Source organism: Palaemon carinicauda, chromosome 11 (assembly GCF_036898095.1).
Source record: "Palaemon carinicauda isolate YSFRI2023 chromosome 11, ASM3689809v2, whole genome shotgun sequence".
In the NCBI taxonomy this organism is placed as follows: Eukaryota; Metazoa; Arthropoda; class Malacostraca; order Decapoda; family Palaemonidae; genus Palaemon; species Palaemon carinicauda.
In genome coordinates, this window is record NC_090735.1 from 78,950,268 (window position 1) to 78,975,267 (window position 25,000).

The 25,000-nt window shown below is 41.0% G+C and overlaps 1 protein-coding gene across 1 annotated transcript in view; it reads right to left on the reverse strand.

Moving 5' to 3' along the window:
* Positions 1-25,000, reverse strand: part of LOC137649714 (succinate dehydrogenase assembly factor 4, mitochondrial-like) — a 290,409-nt gene that overhangs the window by 206,275 nt on the left and 59,134 nt on the right. Inside the window, exon 2 of the mRNA XM_068382672.1 lies at positions 19,032-19,130. Within this exon, the coding sequence (XP_068238773.1) occupies positions 19,032-19,130 (99 nt within the window). The remainder of the gene's footprint in view (positions 1-19,031; positions 19,131-25,000) is intronic.

A 25,000-nucleotide genomic window follows, 5' to 3' on the forward strand; every position in this document is an offset into this window, starting at 1 on the left:
GTGTGTTTTAAAAATCGAGTATTGCTGACTTCTTTTTGTTTTACTTTTGGCTGTGATTAGATCAGCTGATGTCTAGCTTCCGCTCTCACGAATATGCGCGTACGAATACGTTAACAAAGAATTGTTTACACCATTTCTTAATTTATTCAAACCATCAATACAGTTAATATTACATAAGGACCAATGTGTTATAAACTATATTTATTGTTTAGTACATTTAAAACCATCTCTCTCTCTCTCTCTCTCTCTCTCTCTCTCTCTCTCTCTCTCTCTCTCTCTCTCTCTCTGTCACATCGAACGTAATAGCGGTAACCTAATTGTTCGATGACTTTAATAAGAGGCCTAGTACTTTCTTCTTTTACCATTTTTGAATATGGTTTTCCTAACTGAAGTTAGGAAAAGTATTTTGGATATGGAAAGGACAATTATCTTTCGTAACAGTTTAGAATTATCGTAAATTATCATTCTGTCATTAGCGGCAGTTTGCTATTGTGGATTAAACGCATAAGGAAAAAAAAGGTTTCCAGCTTTGCTACGAATTTAGGAATTTATATGGATACGGTAAGTAAAATATTTGTAATAACATAATGTTTACTAAATGTTTGTAATATCATTAGTTATCACTTTGATCATGTGTGTTTAATGTGTTCGTTTGTTTATTATGATCGAAGATGGAGCGTAAACAAATGGAAGGTTTCCGTTTCAGGCGGCGTCATAAAGAAAAACATTATATAAATGGCATTCACTTCATTTATTTGGAAGTTCTTAGAAAAAAAATTAAGTAGAGCATTGGTAATAACAAAATCAACATATAATCAATACTTGGTAAGATTGCTGTGAATGCAAAAACTAACCTATACACAGATGTGAAAATGCGTCTGTTTCTTCGTTATGATCAGAGATAAATGTAAACAAAACATTGGTTGTCGTTTTCTATTGTGCTTTTTGGCGTGTTTAGGAAACGCATGATATAAAATCGCCTTTATTTTGATAATTTTGGATTTTCAATCATACAACAAAAGCTAGTCTATAGAGTGATGGTTTTGCTATTCACCAGTTGTCTTAAACCATAGATATGACAAACATTAAAATTTGTCTGTATTTTGGGTCGTATTATAACGGGAAATATACAGTGTTTACACCCATCCTGGTTGTAATTTTAACCATTTTTCAAGTTATTAGAACTTTAAAGTATATTAAATGTTTGATTTATTTACAAGAACAATTTGATATTATAAAGAAATACAGTACAGTACAAAGAAAGTAAAGGAAAAGGGTAGTAAACACGTTTGAATAAGCAAGTTGCCGGTTGCCATGGCCAAATGTAATTATTTCAGTTAGTTGTGTGTTTCGAAATCTGCGATTTTCCATTCATACGAGGTCATTCATCGACCAAATTCTCGCATAATTCGGGACCCTACTGTATATATATATATATATATATATATATATATATATATATATATATATATATATATATATATATATATATATATATATATATATATATATATATATACATATATATGTGTGTGTGTGTGTGTGTGTGTATATATAGGAACATATATATAAACCCAGGAACACATACATATGATAAAAGATAACATTTATAAATCACGGATATAGCTATACTGTATTCAGAGACAGTTTCCGAGTACCTACATGCACATACATATATATAGAAATTCATGCATAGATACAGTGATACCTCGGTACTCGACCATAATCCGTTCGAGATCCGTGTTCGACCTCCGATTTGTTCGAGTACCGAATTTTTTTTCCCCATAAGAAATAATGGTATATATTCTATTCCGTTCCCAAGCACTCGAACAGGCCCAAAATATTAATAAAACGTGTACCTAAACAACAATAATTATCTAAATGTGTATGAAATTGGTCAGAAAATCCTATAAAACAATTTTAAACCATTTACTGTACTAAAATAAAACAATTTTAAACCATTTTCTGTACTGTAGTGAACATACCTTTGAGCAGCGGTTCGATGGCATACAGGGATGGATGTGGAGAGGATGGAAGGGGGAGGTTACTGCTTGGAAGGAGAGTCCCCTTCCATGATGTGGCGGGGTAGTTCTCCTTCAGGAGTTGTTTCTCTCTCCAATGAAAGGGTGGGCAGATCTATTTCAGGGGTTTCTTCTCTTCTTTGTCTCTTCTTTGGAGGAGAAACAGGCTTTGATGTAGCAGCTTTCTTTTCTTTTGTGAAAAACTGGTCTATTGTTAATTGTTTCTTCCTCCTCTGCAGTATTCTTCGAAAATGATACATGACACTATCATTAAACATATGCACTGCCCGGTTTGCTACTGCAATTTCTGGGTGGTATTTTTCAGCAAAAGCCTGCACATCTGCCCACTTGGAACAAATTTCATTGATGAGAGAACTTGGAACATCCTCCCTTACCTCATCCTCTTCTGAAGATTCCTGCTCCACAATCAGATCCTGCTGCTGTTGTTGTTGCAGGTGCAACAATTCCTCCACAGTCAACTCGGTAGAATGGCTTTCTACAAGCTCATCAATATCATCCTTGTCGACCTCAAGCCCCAAACTCCTGCCCATGACAACAATTTCCTCAACGACATCAGTGTCATCAGAAATTACAGGGGTAGCAGTGCTTGGACCCGCCTCTGGTTGGAAACCTTCAAACTCCCTCTCTGTGACACATGATGGCCACAGCTTACGCCAGGCAGAGTTCAATGTCCTATAGGTCACACCTCGCCAAGCTTGGTCAATCATGTTAACAGAGTTGAGGATGCTGAAGTGTTCCTTCCAGAATTCCTTTAGGGTCAACTTCGTGTCACTGGTCACTTCAAAACACTTTCTGAAAAGGGCCTTGGTATAGAGTTTTTTGAAGTTTGAAATGACCTGTTGGTCCATGGGCTGGAGTATGGGAGTAGTATTGGGGGGCAAGAATTTGATTTTGATAAAGCTGTATTCTTCTTTCAAGTCATCCTCGAGACCTGGAGGATGTGCAGGAGCATTGTCCATAACCAGAAGACATTTCATTGGCAAGCTCTTTTCAATGAGGTAAGCCTTAACCTGGGGGGCAAACACTTCGTTTATCCACTCAGTAAAGAATTGTCTTGTGACCCAAGATTTAGTGTTCGAGCGCCACATAACTGGTAGTGCACTTTTACAAATATTATTTCGTTTGAACACCCGGGGGTTGTCCGAGTGGTACACTAACAAGGGTTTGATCTTGCAATCGCCACTTGCATTTGCACACAGCAACAATGTTAGCCTATCTTTCATTGGCTTGTGACCTGGCATCTTCGTCTCGTCCTTGGTAATGTACGTATTGGCTGGCATTTTCTTCCAAAATAACCCAGTCTCATCACAATTAAAGACTTGTTGTGCGATCAAATTTTGTTCATTTATGTACCGATCGAATTCCCCCACGTATTTATCGGCTGCAATTTGATCCGAACTAGCTGCCTCCCCATGCCTAGTAACACGATGAATACCTGTTCTATTACGAAACTTTTCAAACCAACCCCTGCTCGCTTTAAATGTAAATGAATCACTTTCACTGGTACTCGGACTTTTCTTCACTAATTCTTCATAGATATGCAACGCTTTTTCACAAATGAACGCTTCACTAACACTTTCCCCGGCCAACTGTTTTTCTTTAATAAATATTAAAAGCAACTTTTCCATCTCCTCAATCACTTGTGGCCTTTGCTTAGTTACCGCCGTAACTCCCGTTGCAACATTCGCCTTCTTAATCATTTCTTTATGCTTTAAAAACGTAGAAATGGTCGACTTCGCCATTCCGTATTCTACCGCTAAATCGGACACTCGTACACCATTCTCATATTTCGCTATAATTTCCTTCTTCAACTCGATCGTTGTTCGCACTGTTTTCCTCTTCTCCTTCCCCTTAACACTCATTACTTTCTTGGGACTCATTATGAAAGCTAAAAAAGCAATTAAAAGCACTGAAAATCACTAAATCACAACGAATGCTGATCGCGCGTTGTCTGAGTGACGCTCTCGAGAGAACTGATGCTTCCCGAACAAGCGAGAGTGGCCGAGATGGCGCGATCATCACAAAGCCCATGCGGTCGTCACGTGTTCGGCTGGTCGAGTACCGAATTTTTGGTCGAGCACCGCAGCAAAAATTTCTCGAAAATTTTGGTCGAACTCCGAATTGTTCGAGTATAGAGTCGTTCGACTACCAAGGTATCACTGCATTGTACGCATTGACATACATAAACTTTCATATATACATCATAATCAATAAAAAAACATAAATAATGATGAGAAGCATACTCTGATTGTGACATTTGATTTTGGGTTTATCTGGCATATCCTACTCGCAAGCGGTTGCGTCATCTGGGTGGGAAGGGGTTGAAAAGTACTCGGGTCAGGAGTTAGAAGTCTGGAGAACTATGGTCAATTCTCTGGGAGTATCACTGTAGCTAAATATCCCTTAGAAAGTTGCCTAAAGGAACCTTCCATCAGAACGACATGGCTGAGCCCAGAAAAAGGATATTCGCCACTAAACAGTACTAAATATATGAAGAGTACTGTATTTTGATCATTTAATAATAATTAATAATAATATTCTGAAAAAGAAGTCTTTAATTAGAGCAAACAGTAAAAATAAAAGAACAGAAACGTGGAACACTACCTTTGGAGTGAGGCGATGTCCATGAGCGAAGTGTGGGGCGGTAGAGGAGGATGAAAATGGCGGAAATCGTTTACGTACAAGTGGCAGAAAATATAAACACTTAACTTTACAAAACAGATTTATAAAATGACAGAAAACATCAACAATTAATTTTAGGAAACGCATCCATAAATGGCAGGAAATATAAAATCTTAACTTTACGATAAACTTAAAATAAAATTTCTTTTTATTTTCTTTTTTCTATTTTTTTTACTTTACATTTTCTATTTTCTAAATTTAATTACACTACTTATTTTCATCACCACAGCCACTTTCGTTTCTTAGCTGGCGCTTGGTCTGCTTCTACCAAAGGCCTCTTACTAAAATATTCCTCCTAAGAAGCTTGTTTCTGCCTGCTTCTTAAAATTTTCCTGAGCACACTTAACCGCATGCCAGCCTCGTATTTCTTGAATAATTCCATCTTCATCTCCAGGGAAAACATCATCCTCTTTTTTCCTTTGACATCAGCAACTTTCTTGGGACTCATGGCTAATGATGTATAGTAAGTATCACACACAATAACAGTACGTACTGCAAAATTGTTACAAAAGCAAAATCACAAACACTATGTCAATGCGTACAATGCAGTTTCCAGAACGAGAAGACATAGGAACGCCAATGCGTAGATGCCCGATGGGATACAGTACAGTAGATGACGACCAATAGGAGAGCAGGATCTCATGGTGGTAACTAGCATCCAAGAAGGGAGATATCCAATGAGAAGGCAGGAGGATGGCAGCGAGTTTACGGGCTGGCTGCGCGCAAATTTTAAAATCCGTCTCGGATACGGTCGGGCTCCAGCTCCGTACTGCCTTTCGTTGTCCGAAACATTTTTCGTGATCTGAGTCTTAAAATTCTTCGCATCTCCTTTCATGAAGTGAAAATTTTGTAAGCCGATTCTTTCGTAGCTAGAGGTTTGACTGTATCCCATCCATCTATCTAGCAACAAAAGCCACTTCAGTCGCCAAGGAACTGGACTGGGAGGGGAACAATATTCCACGGAAAGTAGACGCACCAGCAGATAAACAAAGGAGGGGGTGAAGGAGACTTAGAAAGTGGTGAGGCGGCAGGACAGGAAGGCCTAACTTTAGCATTAGAACAAATATGGCATTCTAAGGGGTCTGCAGTAAGAAGGCACAGAGAACGAGTCCTCACAACCAGCTGCCAGCCTACCTAAAACTAAGAAAGGAAGCCTAGGAATGGGTAAGGCAACACTAAAGGGAGGTCTACCTGTCAGCATTAGCATGGACAAGTAGTAGACACAGGAAACAAGTTCCAACAACCTGTGCAGCCTGGCCAAACACTCAGGCTAAGTAGATGAGTGAAAAACTATTCCCCTTGGACAACTGTAAAACACTATCCACTGCTCCCAGAAGGACCTTCAAGGCTGCAGCTCCTCACTATGACTCATCAATAGTATGGGAGGAAAGGTAGCAGCCAAGGTAGAGTTAGCCAAAGTCAAGATTGATAAAATACATACATGCAGAAAATAGTAAAAGGGGGGCAACCCATAATCATACCACAATTGTAAAAGAATATTTTAAAATACATTCTTACAATACTATGACAAGATAACTAAGCATTTCTGAGCAATTTGGATACATGAACCGCCGGTGTAGTTCATGCGACAGCCGCGGGCAACAAAAAGCATGCACATCGTAAATATATCGGGGTGGAGACGTGAACTTCTCCTACACAAAAGGAAATGGTACTCAACTTAGTCGATGAGGAAGAAGGAGAGGCATCTGTGATTACTAAATCACTCAAAAAAGCTACGAAAATACACAAAAACTCCACACAACCCTCAAGATGGCGCTGCTAGAAGGAATTGCGAACCAGGAAACGTGTTTACAGCTAAAGTTATAACAGCTCTCTCGACCACGTAACCAATCCTATCCCATATCCTTTGGGACAAGGTTAACTTTATTCGGGGAAGGATAGCCGTGGCCTTTTTTAAATACATCTCTGTTGTATACACGATAGCTCTCCGGATATTCGCTCCAAGGAATAGAACCCTGTGATACTTCTTGGGTAAAATTCTCTGGTATATCACTCGCAGAAAGATCCGAAGTAGAAAGCTGCCTTTCAGGAATTTTCATCAGGACGACATCGCTCGAGCCCAAAAAAAAGACTGAATATATTTTCCTCTCAGATTTTTAATATGAAGAACCCATGTTAACTTTCTGTCAAATAATATCCCTAAGAATAATGTTTCCTCTTTGCAAGAAATTCTCTTCCCATATATGTATAAGTAAGGGTTCGAATGAACACTCCTTATACAGCAAAAATGCATTGCCACAGTTTTTGAAGTTGAAAAATTTAATCTTCGTTTAGCAGCCTATTCTGCTACCCTATTAATAGTGAGATGAATTTTTCTTTCAGCAACAGCCATTCGTGATGCTGCAAATGAGATACAGTACAGAGGTCATCAACAAATAACGTGTGCATGACTTCATGAGGGATTACATTAACCCTTTTACCCCCAGGCTATTTGAAAATTTCCAACCCTTAACCCCCAGGGGGTTATTTTTTTCCCAGCACATTTTGCAGTATATTTTTTTTTAAATTGCTCTAACAGCCTTAATTTTTGTCATAGAGAGGTCAGGTTGGTCTCATTCTCTTGGAAAATGCCTGAATTTTCTCAAAAAATTATCAAAAATATGAAAAAAAAAAATTTTATATCATTTTTTTGCAAGAACGTACCGGTACGTCCATGGGGGTAAAGGGATGGCTTTTGTGAAACGTACCAGTACGTCCTTTGGGGGTAAAAGGGTTAATAATACAGTACCATTTATAAATAAAGCAAATAGTGTTACACTAAGGACACTGCCTTGTGGAACACCTTCTTGATTATGAATTGATGAGAATATGTTTCCTACCTTAACTTTAAATTGACAGTAATTGAAGAATGATCTAACAAACATTGTCAGTTCCCCTCTTACACCAATTTAGTTCCTATGGGTAAATGTTTGATCACTAAATAGGTGATATCAATTCCAGGAGTCAAATCAATACATGTAGATAATGGTGACAAAAGCTCTTTCATGCTAAAGGCAAATCATATCCTTCTATTCTTATAGCTCCAAAGTCGAGAGGGCGATTCTCTTCTTGTATACGTTGTTGGTAATACATAGATGTAGGATTTTTTTCATGAGATTTATAAAAAAAAATTATCTATAAATGCTTCACTTACATTCTCTTTACTTTGTAACATTTGACCGTTACATTCAGCTACAGATGATGGTAATGGTATGTTTCCCATTAATCTTTAATATTTTTTCCCAAACTCCCATCAAGCTAGTGTTCCAATTAATTTTTGATACAGTATAAAGTTTACCCAGGACTGGCACTTAACCTGTTTGATTTGGTATCTAAACTTGGCTCTTGCTTTCTTATAACAACCCATGTAGTAGTCACAAGGATGATGCCAATATCGAGTAAATGCAGCTCTCATAGCTTTATGAGTTATTCGCCATTGAATATTCCACCAAGGGACCGGTTTTCATGTAAACTGACTTGTAGTTCAATGAATTGCCTTATTGCTAGCATCTATAATAACTTTATTAAAAAACTCAAGGGCTTCCTCCACAGTGGGAAAGTTATCAGCATCAATTTCTAATAATGTAAGCAAAGTAAATTACCCATCGTGGAGATCTTGGTGCAGCTATTTCATCAACTAATCTAATTAGGATTGGAAAATGGTCACTTCCAATACCTTTGTCCATTAGTTTCCATGAAAATCTAAAAAGAACTTAGGAGTGCATAATGAGATATCTCTAGATGTAAAGGTTCCATTTTTGTACATGAAAATGTGTTGGTGCTCCAGTATTCAAAACAGCAAGCTCTTTTTTTTTTAATGAAAGAAAAAATTTGATTGCCTCGGGAGTTGAAAATAATATCACCCCATATAGGATGCCTCCCGTTAAAGTCTCCCAAGAATAAAAATGACTTGAGAAGCTGATCTATCAAGTTACCAGGTTCTTGTTTCAGGTTTTAGCCAGCTTGATTTTGTGACAAATATATGGAACAATTAGTATATGCTCGTTTAAGATGCATTTGTACTGCTACAGCTCGAAGATTTATTTGTACACAAATCTTGTTATGGATGACATCTCTTCACACCAGTAATGCACTCCCACCATGTCTACCTTTGTTTTCCTGGACTTTATTATGATAAAATAAATATTCTCTAGGACATAATACATTTTAGCCTAGCATTGTTTCTTGTAAGACTAATAGGATTGGAAAATTTTCCTTAATTAGTATTTTCAAAGATTGATATTTCACTCTAAGGCCTTGACAATTTTTTATTTAACTGTTTTATCTCGGGGGCACTTCTTATGGGAAAAGTTTTTGATGTTGACTCTATCAACATTTCCTGGTGGTCTCCCTTCTGGTGTTCTTTCTCTTCTTATTTTCTTTATGATGATCAATAATTTCAGGTAATGGACTGTCTTCTTCCATGTTGGTATTGTCTAATGATGTTTTTATGTCAATATTCATAATACTTTTAGATGGACTAACCACCTGTTCTAATGATGCAGGTGGTTTTAGATTAGTTTTATTCTGTTCTTCAAGCAGCTGTTCTGAGCTTACTTATGATCCTGAGGGTTTTCCAATCTCTTCTGTTTTTTATGTATTTGTTTTGATTTTTCTACACTTTCCTGACATAAATTTACAATAGGGCTTTCATCTTGTATAACTACTTTCAAATCTTTCTTTATGATAGAATTTGGGATACTATTTTTGTCAAAGCACTTCAGCAAATTTTTCTTCAAAACCAATGAAAAAGATTGCCCTAGCTTTATCTGTTTTTTCAAGAGCTCTTTTGCGAGCCCCTTTAAAACTCTTTCCATGGTTTGAATGGCCTGAATTTCCTTTTCAAAAATAAACTTAACACATCTTTTTGATGGCCATACATTTGGCAAAGGTAACATTGCAATGGTGAAGGGATGTATGGTTTTAACTTCAAAGATAGCTAACAAGCATTAATAACTTTAGGTAGTCTACATTGGTCAAATGTTACAACCAAAGCAGCAAGAGGAACACGTTCTTCAACTCTTTCTCATTCTAACTACTTTTACTACTCCTTGACTTTTTAGTTCATCCTTAATTTCTTTTTCCTCTATGTCTAGCAATTCTGAAACATATATCACACCCCTACTCTAGTTGAAAATGGGGTGTGAAAAGCATTTGACAATATAACAATCAAATGTTGAAAGAGTTTTTAATCTTTCGCTTTGTATTGGGGATAGTGTTCTATCAAGGAACTTCCATTTCCCTGGGAAAGAATTTTTGCTGCCCTCCATATATATTAAATACTTCCCTATTAGTTTTAAAAACATTCACATGCTCATGCTTTCCATTTTCAAATTCCAAAATACAAAATTTTTCAAAATTCACTACATCATTGTGACCAGGTAATACTTCTGCTTCTCTATATTTTTCTGTCCTGTCATCATTTCTTACTCTCTCTCTTCCTCTACAATGTTTTCTTATGATCATTCTTCACGTGACATGAATAAGGTTCTAACATTACAATATTAGAACCCGAGTTGGAGGTGTTAATACCGAGGTCCATGTTCGTATTTTCCAAGCCATCACCAGGGGGATTAATTTGCAAACAAGCAAGCAAGCCAGTTATCCACCTCTTATCAGAATGTCAGTCTTCCTATCCCATGTGGCTCAACGTGAGAAGAGGTTTCAGCGGGGACAAGTCTTCTATTAGAGAGGGGCTGCATCTCTTTACGTGGGTGTATACTGGTCAGTGGGGACAGTTAGCCCCTCCCACCGACAACTCCAATGCCTGGCATCACCCATTACACGCAATATATGGGAGACTTACAACTGGATCACTGGAGCCCGACTCCTACCAGACTAAGTCTGCACCCAATGGGGTCTGCCAAAGAGTGATGGCATCTGAATTTGAAGCATATACAAAACCTAGTCAATATTCAAACAGTGGTCGTCAACAAAATTCGGAAAGAGCCTAAAGAGATAAAACTGAAATAAATAAAAAGGCTTATAGAGGTCCAGTCTTAGTCTGGTCTCTCAGAACTGGCCTTAACGGCATGGATGAACCTGTCAGGGTGAATAATCACCCCACCACCATAGCCCAGTCCATCATTGAGACTCTCAAGCCCCCTCTACTTCAACAAAGTGCTCGATCATCAGAGAGGAAATGGTGGCATGTGGCGGCCGCAAGCGGTCAGCAAGCATCCTCACTTGCAGCAATAACCCGAGGGTTTCGACTGACAAGGTTCGATGTACCATTCTATGTTTCTATCTTCCTGAGGAGGTCTAGAGGCATATGGGAAGAGTGCATGCAAACACAGCGTAGCGCATGTCCTTTATTTACTATTTATTATGAAGTAGTCAACTTGTAGGGCAACTATATACCAAATCAAATGACCTAAATGGTTAGAGTCAGGGAGAAGAGGAGGCGACTAATCACCAACATCCCAGACATGGTACGATATACAGTAAATAGTAGTAGTAATACCTGTAAATACCTGTAAAAAGAATTTTTTATATAATAAGGGCAGTTTTACGTGTAAATTGCCTTATTTGTTCCAAGCACTACAAAAACACCATATCAGATTTGATAACAAAGCTATACTCTACTAACCACAAGGAAATACAACCAAATACTGTACAGTAAATCAACACCTAACATGACAAATTCAGAGGTAATTTGCATTTATTCCTAACTCATACTAATCTGTAGTTATTTATGTGGATATACTTTCACCGGATAAGGAAGGCCGCCATTAGATTTAAAATGTGAGGTGGCAACCCAGCCTAACCAATTGAGTGGGTAGGCAAGGGGTGGCTGTGGGGTTACCCAGCCACCTATATATACTCTAACAGCTGTGAGCTACATCACTTTTTGATTGCTGGCAGGACTTACTGAGGGACAGGTGATGGCGGGCCAATTTATATAAATAACTACAGGGTTGTATTTGTTAGGGAAAAATACAAATTATCTCCAAATTTGTCATTTGTTCCCAAACTAACAAGCCTTTTATTATTTATGTGGATGACTCACTCTTAGGAGGGTGGTAAGTTCGACTACTGGCTTAGTCATTGACCTGGGTTTACCTAGTACAGTATTAGACTGCAATTGGGAAAAATCTTGTCATCTCGCTTGTCTATACAAGTGAGTATGATAGTGGCCTGAGCAACTCAAGTAGTTGTGAGAGATATCATATGACCATCTAGGTAAGAATGTTTCTAGTTTAAATAGGAACCCTACACATAAATAAAAGTTTCCCAAGGCCTCCCTATCAGGAGACGTTGGGGTCGTGTACAAGTATATAACAAGCCAGCTTGCAAATGGACCCATGGCGCTGTTCCTGAAAAGAGGGGAATATGATGCAAGTAAACTAGCCAGACATACTTTCCTTCATCCCAGTCTTACCTCGGGTAACTAATGCACTCAAACTTCTGCCACTTCTCCAACGAGGAACAAGAGGTATTCTTAAACGACTTCTTGTGTCACCACCACTGGAGCTATAGAGAAACCGTATCAGGTCTTCAGTGGGTCATGGCTTGCAGGTAGGGTGAGGTGAAGATCAGACATGCTTTCAACCTACCAATGATGGATTTTGCACTAAAATGTTATGAGCTCTGGGTTATCTCTATGAGAAGGAGAGGGATTCCATGACTGGTATATGACCTGTGTCCCAGTCACGAACGAGATCCTTATAAGCCTACTTTCTAGGGTTAGCGAAGGATACTGAACCTAAGGAGCGAGTTCTTTAATTGTTTTCCTGAGGTATGGCATAAATATAATCACTGGAGGGAAAAGGAGGAATCAATGACAGGTATATGACCTAGTGGGTCCCATTCAGGAATGGGAGTCTAATGCACTCCCTTGGTCCATCCAGGGTTGGCGAAACGTGCTGTACCCTGGGAGCTATGCAATCATCCTCCTCGAGATATGTCCTCAAGTAATTATTAGTGTAACAGCCTTGATTTCAAAGCGGCAGGTATCTGGTTGAAGGGCTTGAACCTGAGGTTAAAGCTGTCAGGAATAAAATTGGATGTTATTTGGTTTCTCGCTCTGAGCGAGAGATGTTGAGGGAGGCCCATAGGGTATGTCTCTCTTTGGTCGAGGGTCAACCTGGGAGAAACCTGTCTTCGAGATCAGGAGAATATCTGTTGTTCTAGGTGTGCTAGGTCCTCTAGGGAGGAACCCCGAGACCAAAGGAAGCCACTCGTCCCGTAGAGGGCTCTATTACCCCACTACGGGTAAATCGGTTCCAACTCTTTGGAGAGCAACAAATGGAGGAGATGCTCGATGGACGAGCAAAGGTCTTCCGTTGCCTACCTAGGAGCGTGATTTCCTTCGAAGGCAATTTTGAGTGCATACTGGAACAGCACCCTTGAGAAGAGAAAACAAACTTTACTCGACCCTCACCCCGGAGCATCTAGTCGTAAAGGGAGTCCGTAATGGGTTTTCCAGAGTCGTAGACATGTCACTGAAGGTGACCTGTCTTTACGGCAAGACGAGCCTTGCCGGCAAGGCTAGATAGATGCGCTAGTCAAGTCTCTTAACAAGACAAGTCCGACTAGAAGTTTGCACGGAAGTGGGGAGAAGCAATTTTTTCCTTTCTCAGAGAAATTGCTCACAAATAGGAATCCAATAGGTGACCCCAGTCCTTCTGCAGAAAGAAAACAAATGCCAGTCATTGATATTCATTCCGCTTCCCGAAGAAAGACCTCTAAAACCGAGGCTGTAGGAGAAAGACTCCGGCAGAAGGGGTGGATTCTATAAAATCCAAACCCGCGTACAGATATCCCGAAGGGGAGAACACATTGGAGCAGGAAGTGTTTCCCGCGAAGGGGAAGCCAACGAATCACTGTCATTCCCCAGGTACTTTCCCGAGGGAAGAGGAAGCCTACTAGGTGATTAAAAGAAAATACTGTAGTGCATCATTTGTGCTCTGATCCTAGTCCAAAGGGCGTGTGGTACTGTACGTGGCCTACCCATCCTTTTGTTTGATGCCTCTATAGGAAGCATCAAATCAAGGATGAACAAGGAGATCGGCCCCCTGGGAGGGATTCTCATCTGGCAGCCATTTTACCAGGACCATTTCTTGCTCAGGTTTTGTAGAGAACCAAGGGAAGGATGATCCCTAATGCTGAAGGACCTTGGACCCTGCTAGTTCTTCAGAGTTCGCATTCGACGGGGACTGATGCGGCCTTCTCAAACCTGCAGAAGTTTCTACAGGCTGAAGACACAGTCTACAGATACCAGTATTGGATATAACCCTCGTGTCTTTCCTTCGATTACTATAATTTTCAGATCGAGGTAAACTGAAAGAGACGTATCGCAGGAGTTCGAGGCTTTAAGGATCAATCATTAGTCCGAGGTCTTCGAGACGAGGGCTGATCCTGTACAGGAAATTATGGGCTTACTGACTGATTGCAAAACCTTCCTTCTCATGGCAAGGTTTGAAGGTTAAGCTCATTTAATAAGGAGAGACTAAAAGTGGGGACTTCTGACCGACGAAGCTCGGTGGTATTCTGGCGTACCGCGTCTTCCTATGAGATCGGATGTTCCAATCATGGTGAAGAAGAGATAGACCGCTTCCCATTTCCTGAGGGAAGATGGAAGATACAAGCGAGTATCTTTTGTAGCTAAAATGTGGACTCTCTTTCCTTGGCGAAAGACATGAGCTGATTATTTCAAGCTCGTGGGAGGGGTTCTCCCATGAGGAAGGAAAATATTTTTTCCCAGCCACTCCATCCTAGGGAAGAGCTCCAGTTACAGGAGAAAGTCATCGGCAGACTTCATGAACAAGACTGAGTTTCATGAAGTGTAGGCAAACAAATGTTACTCCGGAACAGATTGCAAATGGAGGCTGAATGTGTTTCCACTAAGGTCCGAGGACATAAGAGCCAACGAAGATTGGGAGAACATAAAATTCCGACAGCCTCTGTTATTCTCGTCGGTCACCCCTAATTTGTTTCAGGAGACTGCCCAACAAGCGTAGTTCCTATTCAAGCAAAGTCGGCTCGTGAGCAGCCCTAAACAGGACAAGGGAAAAGGTAGCCACCGAAGCAGCAACCTGGTTCCTGAGGCAATTTGCTTGTAAGCCTTCTTGTAGTATGAACAAAGTGTAAGTGAAAACACATTCTTTCATGAGGGATGAATTCCTGTTAGTGTGCCGGATTTAATGCATAAACCAGGCCACGTTGATGCGGATCCCTCAGATCTCGCAGAAACCCAAGAAACCCTGTTTGCGATACACAAAAAGGAACCCAAAAGAGCGAGCAGCACTAAGCTTTGCACTAGCATATTATCCCCATTGTCGAAGAAGGGTGTAATTTTAGGTTTCCAGAAGGTAAAACTGTGTTAAAAATTCCATCAATTCTACAAGGTCTAGCTAAGTAGTGTAAGCCCAACAGCAAGAAGAGATGATCTATGCCGTCTAGGAGAGTGTTCTCTTGAGCAGCTCCCTCTCATGGAAGTGGTTGGTGATTTAGAAGCCTAGAGTGGAGCAGGCTTATTAGTGATCACTAGCCTCTGACTAGTGAATCGTCAAGCAAGCTAACGGCCTGCAAGCAAACAACGAGCTACCGTTGTGTTAGACAACCAACGACTAGTTGTCGAACATTAAAACAACAAACCGTGGGGTGGTTGGGGGTGGAGGTGGGGGGGTTGGGGGTGGAGGTGGGGGGGGGGTTTGGGGTGGTGATGGTGAGGTGTGGGGGTTGAGATAGGGGTGGGAATGGGGGATGAAGAGTGGGGATGGGGGGTGAGGGGAATGGTGGTGGTGTAGGGTGAGGGGAATGGTGGTGGTGTAGGGTGAGGGTTGGGGTGTAGGGGTGAGGGGTGGGGGTGGTGGCGGTAGCAGCAGCAGCTGCAGTGAGGAGAATGTTAGAGCACATCGAACATTCACGAGCGCTGATTAAAACTGATATGTCAATGTTGAAGCCTGCACATGTGCCATTGCCGGTAACTTAAATGTCTTCTCCTAACTCTCTATTGTATAACTGTATAGCGAAACCGAAGCTCGCATAGTCATAGCTTACATCAGGAGAGAAGACCAATTCCTATTAAGATGTATCACATAGAGCGATTTGCACTGTTCTCACTGTACATGTGCTATACAAGTGCCGAGTGGGCGAGTGACGTTATAAGCACTAAGTGTTGCGTTTGGTGTGAAGATATAAGTGAGTGTTGAACTCCATCAAATGTCTGTTGTGGTGAGAGGGGGGGTTTAGTGTTTAGCTGTTGTTGGGCGATGAACTCCCTCAACTCTTCTTTGTGACCAGAGATGTTTCTAAGGCAAACATCACACGAAGCGACGCGTCAGCGCCAAGGCAGAGAAAATTGTTGCATACGTGACGCATTGTTGACGACACCAATGCTTTTTAACCCTTTTACCCCCAGGCTCTTTGGAAATTTCCAACCCTCAACCCCCCGGGGGTTATTTTTTTCCCAGCACATTTTGCAGTATATTTTTTTAAATTGCTCTAACAGCCTTAATTTTTGTCATAGAGAGGTCAGGTTGGTCTCAATCTCTTGGAAAATGCCTGAATTTTCTCAAAAAAAGTATTAAAAATATGAAAAAAAAAATTTTATAGCATTTTTTTGCAAGGACGTACCGGTACGTCCATGGGGGTAAAGGGATGGGTTTTGTGAAACGTACCAGTACGGAAACGTACCAGTACGTCCTTTGGGGGTAAAAGGGTTAATAGAGCTGTACACACGAAGCATCTGCAGCGCGTCTGCGGCGCAGCATCGACTGCGCATGACGCATGGCGTACACCCCTGGCGGCCTCCAGTCGTCAAGCAGCTGTCAAGCCTGCAGCAACTTGACAGGATGAGTGGTGAAGCAGCTGCTTTGGTAGAAAAAATTGAATGAAAAGTATTCATGTCTTTACGACTTTTCTTGTGCGGAATATTCCAGAAAGGACATAACTGAGAAAGCATGGAGTGAAGTGGCAAAGGAGATGAATTTGAAAGGTTAGTAAAAAGTCGATAAAGTTTTATCCTTTATATCATTTATATGAAGTTGAAAATCACACACACGTACTTATTAATAATAATAAGAAGAAGAAGAAGAAGAAGAAGAAGAAGAAGAAGAAGAAGAAGAAGAAGAAGAAGAAGAAGAAGAATGATAATAATAATAATAGTAGTAAACATTTTCATTTATCTATTTCTTTATTTTTTCATTAATTTTCTTTACTAATCTTGTGGCGCAGTTTCGTGTAGTACACTTTGAAGACGCATCGTGTGCAGACGCACAATCGTCAGCGTCGCGTCATCGTCTGACGCGTCTCTGCCTTGCCGCTGACGCGTCGCTTCGTGTGATGTTTGCCTAAGAGGGAGCCAGGATTATTGTAGGCGAGAAGGGAATCTCATAGATGGTAGCGCTCCTCGCCCCCTATCCTCACTGGAGGAGGGGTTAAGAGCGTTAGTGCATGTTGTTGTTCTTTGTCTGTAGTTTCTCCATTGTATCTTCGAAGAGGAACAATGAAAATAATAACCCCAAGGGGATTTAGTCACGTTTCTCCCTTGTAAGAGGTTACCACCCATGAGGTACCAATCACAAATGATCTGGCCTCATCGATGTCAGCAATAACCCTTAAGAGTTAAGACCTACGAGACTCGATGGAATCTGGATACCGCAGGTGGTCCTGTGGCAGCTAACGAGATTCGTTTTGTACCTTAAAGGTATGGACGGAAGGAAGTCCCCCCTGCAGATGGAAAATGCGACTAACACCTGTTGTCAGTGTCGGTGATTACTCGTAAGCAGGAAGATTACTGCCCATCGCAATGGAGAACAACTCTCCCTCTGAAGGGGAAGTTGCCTAACACTTGGTGGAGGTTAACTTTCCCTTAGAAGGGAAGCTGTCCAACACCTGGAGACAGACCTCCTGGCAACACTGCTTCCCGTCAATGAGCTGAGCTCAAGTTGAAGGTATGCATCGAGCACTGCCTATGACAATGATACCGATTCCGAAGTTACTGAGTCACCCTCCTACTCCAGCATAAGGAGGAACGAGGGAGACCGCAACAATCGGCTTCCACTGGTAATCATCCTCTTGGAATCCTATGGTCATGCATTGTCTGCTCACACGTCAATTCTGTAACAGGAACTGGACGAGCATGCTGGCCCGATGAGTGAAGTTGAAGAGTGCTGCCCCGAGGGAGTAGAGATGGGTATAAACGAATCCAAAACCCTACTCATCACCCCAAGTGGAGGAGACTACTAAGAAGAAGGTCTAGCCCATGAACGGGAATAGTGTTTTCCTGAATCGCAGGAACATGCATCAGACTTTGCACTCCCTCAGCCAGCTGAGTCATCTCAGAATGAGGGAGTGTGCCATCATCAGCTCGCTGAAAAGCAACATTAATGTTAAGCTCAGGGTCAGCCATAACGAACACCACTCAGAGGTGGACCTAACCCTTGAACAGTTAAGGTGTTCCTTAAGAGCAGAACCATCCTTCAGACTTTGGATTCCCTAAGCCAACTGACCTAACTCAGAAAGAAAGATTGCTCGCAGTCGTCAGGCACAAGGGAGACCACTAAGGAGAAGACTCAAACTGCGAACGGGAAAGGTGTCCCCTGAGAGGAACAGGAACATGCTTCAGGCTTTCAATTCTCTCCACTGGTTGAGCTAGCTCAGAACAAGGGTGTGAGCAGGCGACAGCGGTGTGGAGCAAGACCGAGGTCAAGCTCTGGGTCGGAGAAGGAAGAAGTAAGAGTTTCTCCGCCCTCGAGGAAAACCCCAAAAGAGACGAAACCCTCTTCAACTTCCCCCATGCCGACTCCTAAACAGCAACAACCACACCTGAAAAAATAAAGGCTAGTCAAAAACGTTAAGCAGTCGAGAGAGAGAGAACATCCCTTCTCTACCAAGCCAAAAGCAAAAGTGATGAAACGGCACATGCGTGTGTGAGCTGGGTAGCCATAACTACCCCCTAGCCCCTCGCTAACTAGCGGTGGGGTAGTTATACCTCGCTAAGTCTTATGGCTAGTCTTCCAGCTTTGCTGAAAGTATATTTCCTTATAAAGAGCAAAAGGGTTTGTATTGGTGACGGAACAAACTTAACATAACCACACTAGCAGGAAAATTCTTAAAACTGCAAAAAGTACCAAACCTCGACCTTGCAAATTAATACATGGTAAGAATTATTGAAATTATTTATTCTTTATTGATATCTATTTCAAAGTTGTGAAGCTTGTGCTTCTGAATTAATAACTCATGATTCAAAGGTAAGATTCATGGAAATAACTTGTGCTTTATTTTCTTCTGGAGGTATCTTGATAATAGATAGAATTGAGGCCTGTGCTCAAATAGATTTTGAAACCTCGAGATACTTACCAATAGGAGTTTTTGTTTTCTTCATTGCACTTCTTTCTGACTCACTCTCATGTACTCTACTTAATTTAGCCATTTGAATGTACACAGGAGTAATTAAACCTGAAAACAAAATACAGTAATCCAAATAATAAAAACCGGATAAGATTGGTAGTATTTGTATTTTCATGCATTTACATAAATACCTGTTATACTAATTCTGTCTTATTTTTCAGCTGCGAAATGTAACCTGTAATAGCTTTCATGGCAATAATATATTCTTTAGACCAAACCTGTGATTTATCTCTATGTAAATCATAGTCCCTAATAATTTAGGAAGTTTCATATGCTACACTTAGACTTAAATCTGTGTCGAGTGGAAAAGGCTTGTGGCAGAGTGAACTGTTTGAGTGTCAGAGAAAATAGTGTTCATATAGAGTAAACCAAAGTATGCATGACTGTTGATGTTGGTAGCCAATGGATCTACAAGACTGTAATTTGTATTGTTCACAAGCGGAAAAAATTATTTAGATTTTTTTATACTTACTTTGAATGAGAAAATAATATGCATACTAAATATCAATCTAAGTTTAAATCAAAGTAGTGCAATATAACTGTTATAGTTTGCTAGGGCCCAACAAATGATTCCCCTGAAGAAAGGAAAGATGAATACTATGAAGAACTGCAGAGTGTAATAGATGAGATCACAGAGAGATATATTAAAATTGTGATAGGTGACCTCAATGCTAAGATTGGAAGGAACAGTCAAAGTATAGAGAATGTAATGGGTGTTGAGAATCTTGGTGAAGTTGCAAATGAAAATGGAGCCCATTTTGTAAGTTTTTGTTCAAAAACTTATAAAATATTTGAGGCATTCTTTTCCAGCATATGGACATCCACAATTATACATGGACTTCACCATGTGGCATTTAAAAAATCAAATAGATCACGTAACAATTAATAAAGAGAGGAGGACTCTGCGAAATGTAAGAAACTATAGAGGTGCAATATATCAGTAGTGATAACCCACTCGTCATTGCCACACTGAAATGAAAACTAAAAGCACCAAACAGAAATGTAGATAGAATACCTAGGTTTGATATACCTCAGCTTCTATAAGATGAGAACTAAGAAACATCTGCAATTGAATGTAGGAATCGATTTGCAGTGTTTGAGACTTTGAGAGATGAAGAGCAGACAATTAACAAAAATTGGTGAGATATTAAGAACATAGAGTATGCGTGGAATGAATTGACGCCTTAACCCAAGGGTCACACCTTTTTTCAAAAAGTCTTGGATCCTCACAAGTCCCCCCCTAAAAAGCGTATAAGAAGCCGACGTTTTCTCTGGACGTAGTGTCAACAATTGGGAAGACTTTAGCATATGCTTTGTTTACCTCAGTTGCACTTGGTTCTTTGTGGCAATCGGAATTGTGTTTTTTGTGTCCCACTTTTTGTCCCCTCTTGGGTTCGTGTTACCCTTCAATTGTGCCTTATATATACCCCTTACCATGCCCAAACAGACCATGGATAAGAACAAACGCATTGAAATAGTCACATTGTTCAAAACAAAACATAATTTACCGGAAATATTGAGTTTCACTGGTGTGAAGCCACGAACAGTGCAGCACTTGATCAAGTGCAATCGTGAATCTGCGGAGGCTTGTGTTCCTGCCCCTTTTCCAAAGCCTGGTAGACCCTGTAAGATGACTTTAAGGACCAGAAAACTTACTGATAGACAAGTAAGGAAGGATCCTCAATTAACATAAGTTTTCTGGTCCTTAAAGTCGTCTTTCAGGTATGATTATTGTGCCCCTGATTTAGGAATAGCCTTGGGAGTTGACGACGCCGTTACCTATCTGTGCTGTTAATGACGGCATGGGTATGATGTTATTATGGCATATGATTTATGAGTATAAACATCAAGTGACATAAAGACCTTACTTCTACGATTTCTACTTCTACTTCTCATTAATTAGACTTTAGATTTAACTATTATATTTAGTTAATTATTTCCATCACTTTATTCAGATCCTTTGAGGACGTAGATTGGATTGTGCATCTTACAAGTGGGATTCTATTACGATTCCCCCTTGTCAGATTATGGTTTAAAGAATAGCCTTCTATTTTATCTTTGATTGCTCCAATTGTCGATGCGTCGATATATTTTGTAAGGTAGGTGACTTCGTTACCTTCCTATTAGCCCTTTCTCTGCAGAGAGAGTAGGATATTGTTTTTGAGGAGTATTCTTGTTCCCTCTTTTACCTGAACGGTATTCAAATGATAAAAGGGGACAATTTCAGTTGGCTCTACTTCTAATCTAACGCCGTTATAGGAGTCTGAATATTGTGGACCTTTTTTCTCTTTCTGATCACAAATTGTAATTACACACATTTTGGGATCTAATTTCCCAATTTTTTGACTGAAATTTTGAATGATACTAACCCATTCCTTTCAGTGTGGTGATCTAAAGAGACTAAGGTATTCATGGTCGTTTTTTCCTCTTTACAGGCGGAATCTTCGAAGAGGATACATTGTTGAGTTCCGATCTGTGCCAGGACCGTGAGGTATCCCTGTGGTCATGATAGCTGCAGGATACATGGTCAATGCAAGATAATGAAGGGTCCACTCTCCTATTGGGACCTCAGGTCTGCAGTGTGTGTAAGGACTTACATTATTCTGGATGGATATTGGAGGGTGTTCTTCCACAAAAAGAATGCCGAGCCAAAGGCTCCTTATCTTCCTTCTGTAGCTTGGAATGATATTCTTTTCCGAATGCGGTCCCGGACTCGGTTTTGGGGTACGCTCCACCTACACCCCTTTCTACCGTTCAGTTCCATGTAGATTAAACTTTAAGTTTTTTTGAGCCTTGACGTGGACAATTTATCCTCGGTTTCTTCTTTATCTCTGGATAGAGAATCGGCTCTCCTGCCGGTAGTAGATTCGGTTGAACCCCTCCCTCATGTGGATGATTCTTACTTGTCCGAATTGGACGACTTTAGTATAACTTCCATGAGAGACGCAGTGTGTTACGTTATTTCAACTGCCATCAATACGGTGGCTGCTCTATCAACTGATATGACTACGCCTTCCTTTTCAGGTACGCCTCCGGTTTCTGTCCCACCTCCTTCCCCGGTCGAGCCGGGCGAACCAACACTTCCTACATTTTCATCTAACTTGGAAAATAGGTCACTGTTGGACAACATGAAGGCCTGTATGGAAGGGACCCAAGAATACCAAAGAAGGATGGGTAAAACCTTACCGGAGGAGATTAAGGCTTTGAAATCTCCAGAGGATCCTTCTAAGTCTAAGGTTTTACCTTCTCAGCTCCCCTTTTACAAAGAACAGAGCCCATGGAGGTATCCGGGTCATGCAGTGCTTTCAAAGGGTATTTTTCATATTGGAGAGGGGCTAGGCTCTAGTCCGGTTGCTGATCTGGAATTTTATCCAGATATAGAGGCCTACCCCTTTTGCTATGTTAGGTTAGCTGAAGGTGGCCCGTGCGGACGACACTATCCCTAAGAAGTGATTCTTCAAGTTCACACCAGAGCGCGGCATCTGGCAGTGAAGGGCATAAAGACAGTAGGGTGTATTAGCACACAATTAGGTGGTTTTACTGAAAGATTGGCCACTTTTATAGCGCCCAACACAATGTTTTTTCCCTTTGCTTTGAAAGCCATTTTGGCTGTGGAAAAGGCCTTCAAGGAGGGTAAGTCTTCTCCGGTCTTGGAAAAAGGGAAACGTGTCACTCGTTCTTCCCCCTGACGCTGAACACTGGTTGGATATTCAGTTTACTTTTGCTGAAGGGAAATTAGAAAAGGATATAGCCAGCCGGCAGTTAGTGAAAGACTGCCGAGATTTCCAGCACACCTACTTAAGGGGGAATTGGAGGCTAGGGAGAGACTATCAGCTTCGATGTCTCTTCAATGCTTAGTAGAAATGATGATTGGTAATCTGTTGATGCCCTGTCTTTTCACTTTTGGCCAAGATGCACATGGCTTCTTTTATGAAGGATCTTTTTAACTTTTATCAGGCTCGAAGAGTCTGCAGGAAGCGTGTTTGAGCTTCCGCAATCATTCGTCTTGAACCGAAGCCTCTTATTGACACCTGTATTCCGGGTAAAGATCTTTCTCCACAGAATTTAGTAAGGAGATCTTAGATAAAGTAGCAGCAGAACATGAGTCTTTTCCAGAGATGGGGAAGATCTCAAAAAAGGGAATTTATTCCTAGGGTTGGCCCTCAACCTAAGAGGGTCTGTACACCAACATACCTTAGGAGGCCCTTCATCTCTGCTTCAGGTAGTGCTTTGCAGAATCTTTTCACTGTACCTCACTTAGTGACTTCACGGTCCCCAGCATTCAATCCTGGATTTGAACAAGGGACCTCGTCCTTTCGTCCCCCCAAGACCTCGACCTTTCGTCCCCCCAAGACTGTAAGAGGGGGTAGAGGTCAGTCCAACAAAGATCGTAGGCCAAGTAGTCGGGGTCTTTGAAGTAACAGGGGAACTAAGGGCACAATTCCTCAAGCAAGCAATGATGATACTCCAGTAGGGGTAAGACTGAAATGGTTCAAGGACAGATGGCTGTTCAGTCCTTGACCATAAAGCGTGATTTCCAGCAGTTTAGGCTGGAAATGGAAGACACAAACCCTGAGGACCAAGAGATTTTTCCAGAAATCAACACCACATCTGGTACAATATGTGCAGGACCTTTTGGGAAGAGAGTTATCCGTTGCACGGAATCTATGAAGTATCGAGGTCGTCTATTCTGCTTGGCAAAGAAAGTTTCGATAATACCTCCAACTATTTTCAACTTGTTCCATCTAATTCTATTCGTTCTTTGTGACAAGTTCTGGAGGCTGACTATTTCGCAGATACGGACCTTACTACCTCGGGGAGGTTTACACTGTCTCTATAGATCTTACCGACGCTTATTGGCATCTTCCGATAGGTCGACGCTCCTCCCCGTACCTTGATTTCAAACTAGAGAGAAAGGCTTATATATTCAGAGCTATGCCATTCGAGCTCCCTCAGCAAGGGAATGCATGGAAACAACTTATCATGTGGCAAAATTCCTCCAATATCTAGAATTCCAAATAAACTTCCAGAAGTCAAGGCTGAACTTGGATCAAGGGTTCCCGTGGTTAAGGATTCGTTGGAATCTAAAGACTCATGCCCTCTCTATTCCTGCTGCCAAGAGGAAGGAAATAGCCTGGTCAGTTCGGTCTTTCATCTACTTGAGAAAGACCACCAGACGTCAGGAAAGGCTTCTGGGCTCATATCAGTATGTTTCTATAACGAACCCTCTCCTCAAGGTCAGATTCAAAGATGCAAGCGGGGTTTAGAAAAAAGGCGCTTCTACAGCTCTCCGCGATTATCAGAAGATGACCCCGGGGTTGCTTCGATGGTAACTCCGTTGGTGGTCACATGCCAGGAATTTTTCCAAGACGGTTCCATTGCACTTTCCTCCTCCTACAGTGTTTCTACCTACTGATGCCTTACTGGACGGTTGGGGGGTCATGCTCCTTTCAGTAAGTGCAAGGTCATTGGTCTCAGTGTTTCAAGCAATTCTACTTCAATATTCTGGAGACCATGGCAGTCTTCTTATAGCTGCAAAGTCTACAATTACAAAACAACATTAATTTCTGTCTTGTATTAGACAGCAGAGTAATAATTCATTGCATCGACAGGCAAGAGTCAAGATCTTCCTAAATAAACCATGTAATGGTTGCCATTTTTTCATTGGCCCAGAGGAAGAGATGATTTCTGTCTGCATCTTACCTCACGGAATCCGGAATGAGATGGCAGACTCTATCTCGAACACATCCACTAAAGACAGAATGGTCTCTAGATGAATCATTCCCTTTCATGCAGGAAATAGTTCCAGGTCTTCGAGTGGACCTGTTTGCAACGAGCCTCAACAAGACAATTCCCATCTATGTGGCTCCATATGTAGATTTAGAGGTGATAGTCTTGGATGTGTTAATCATGAATCG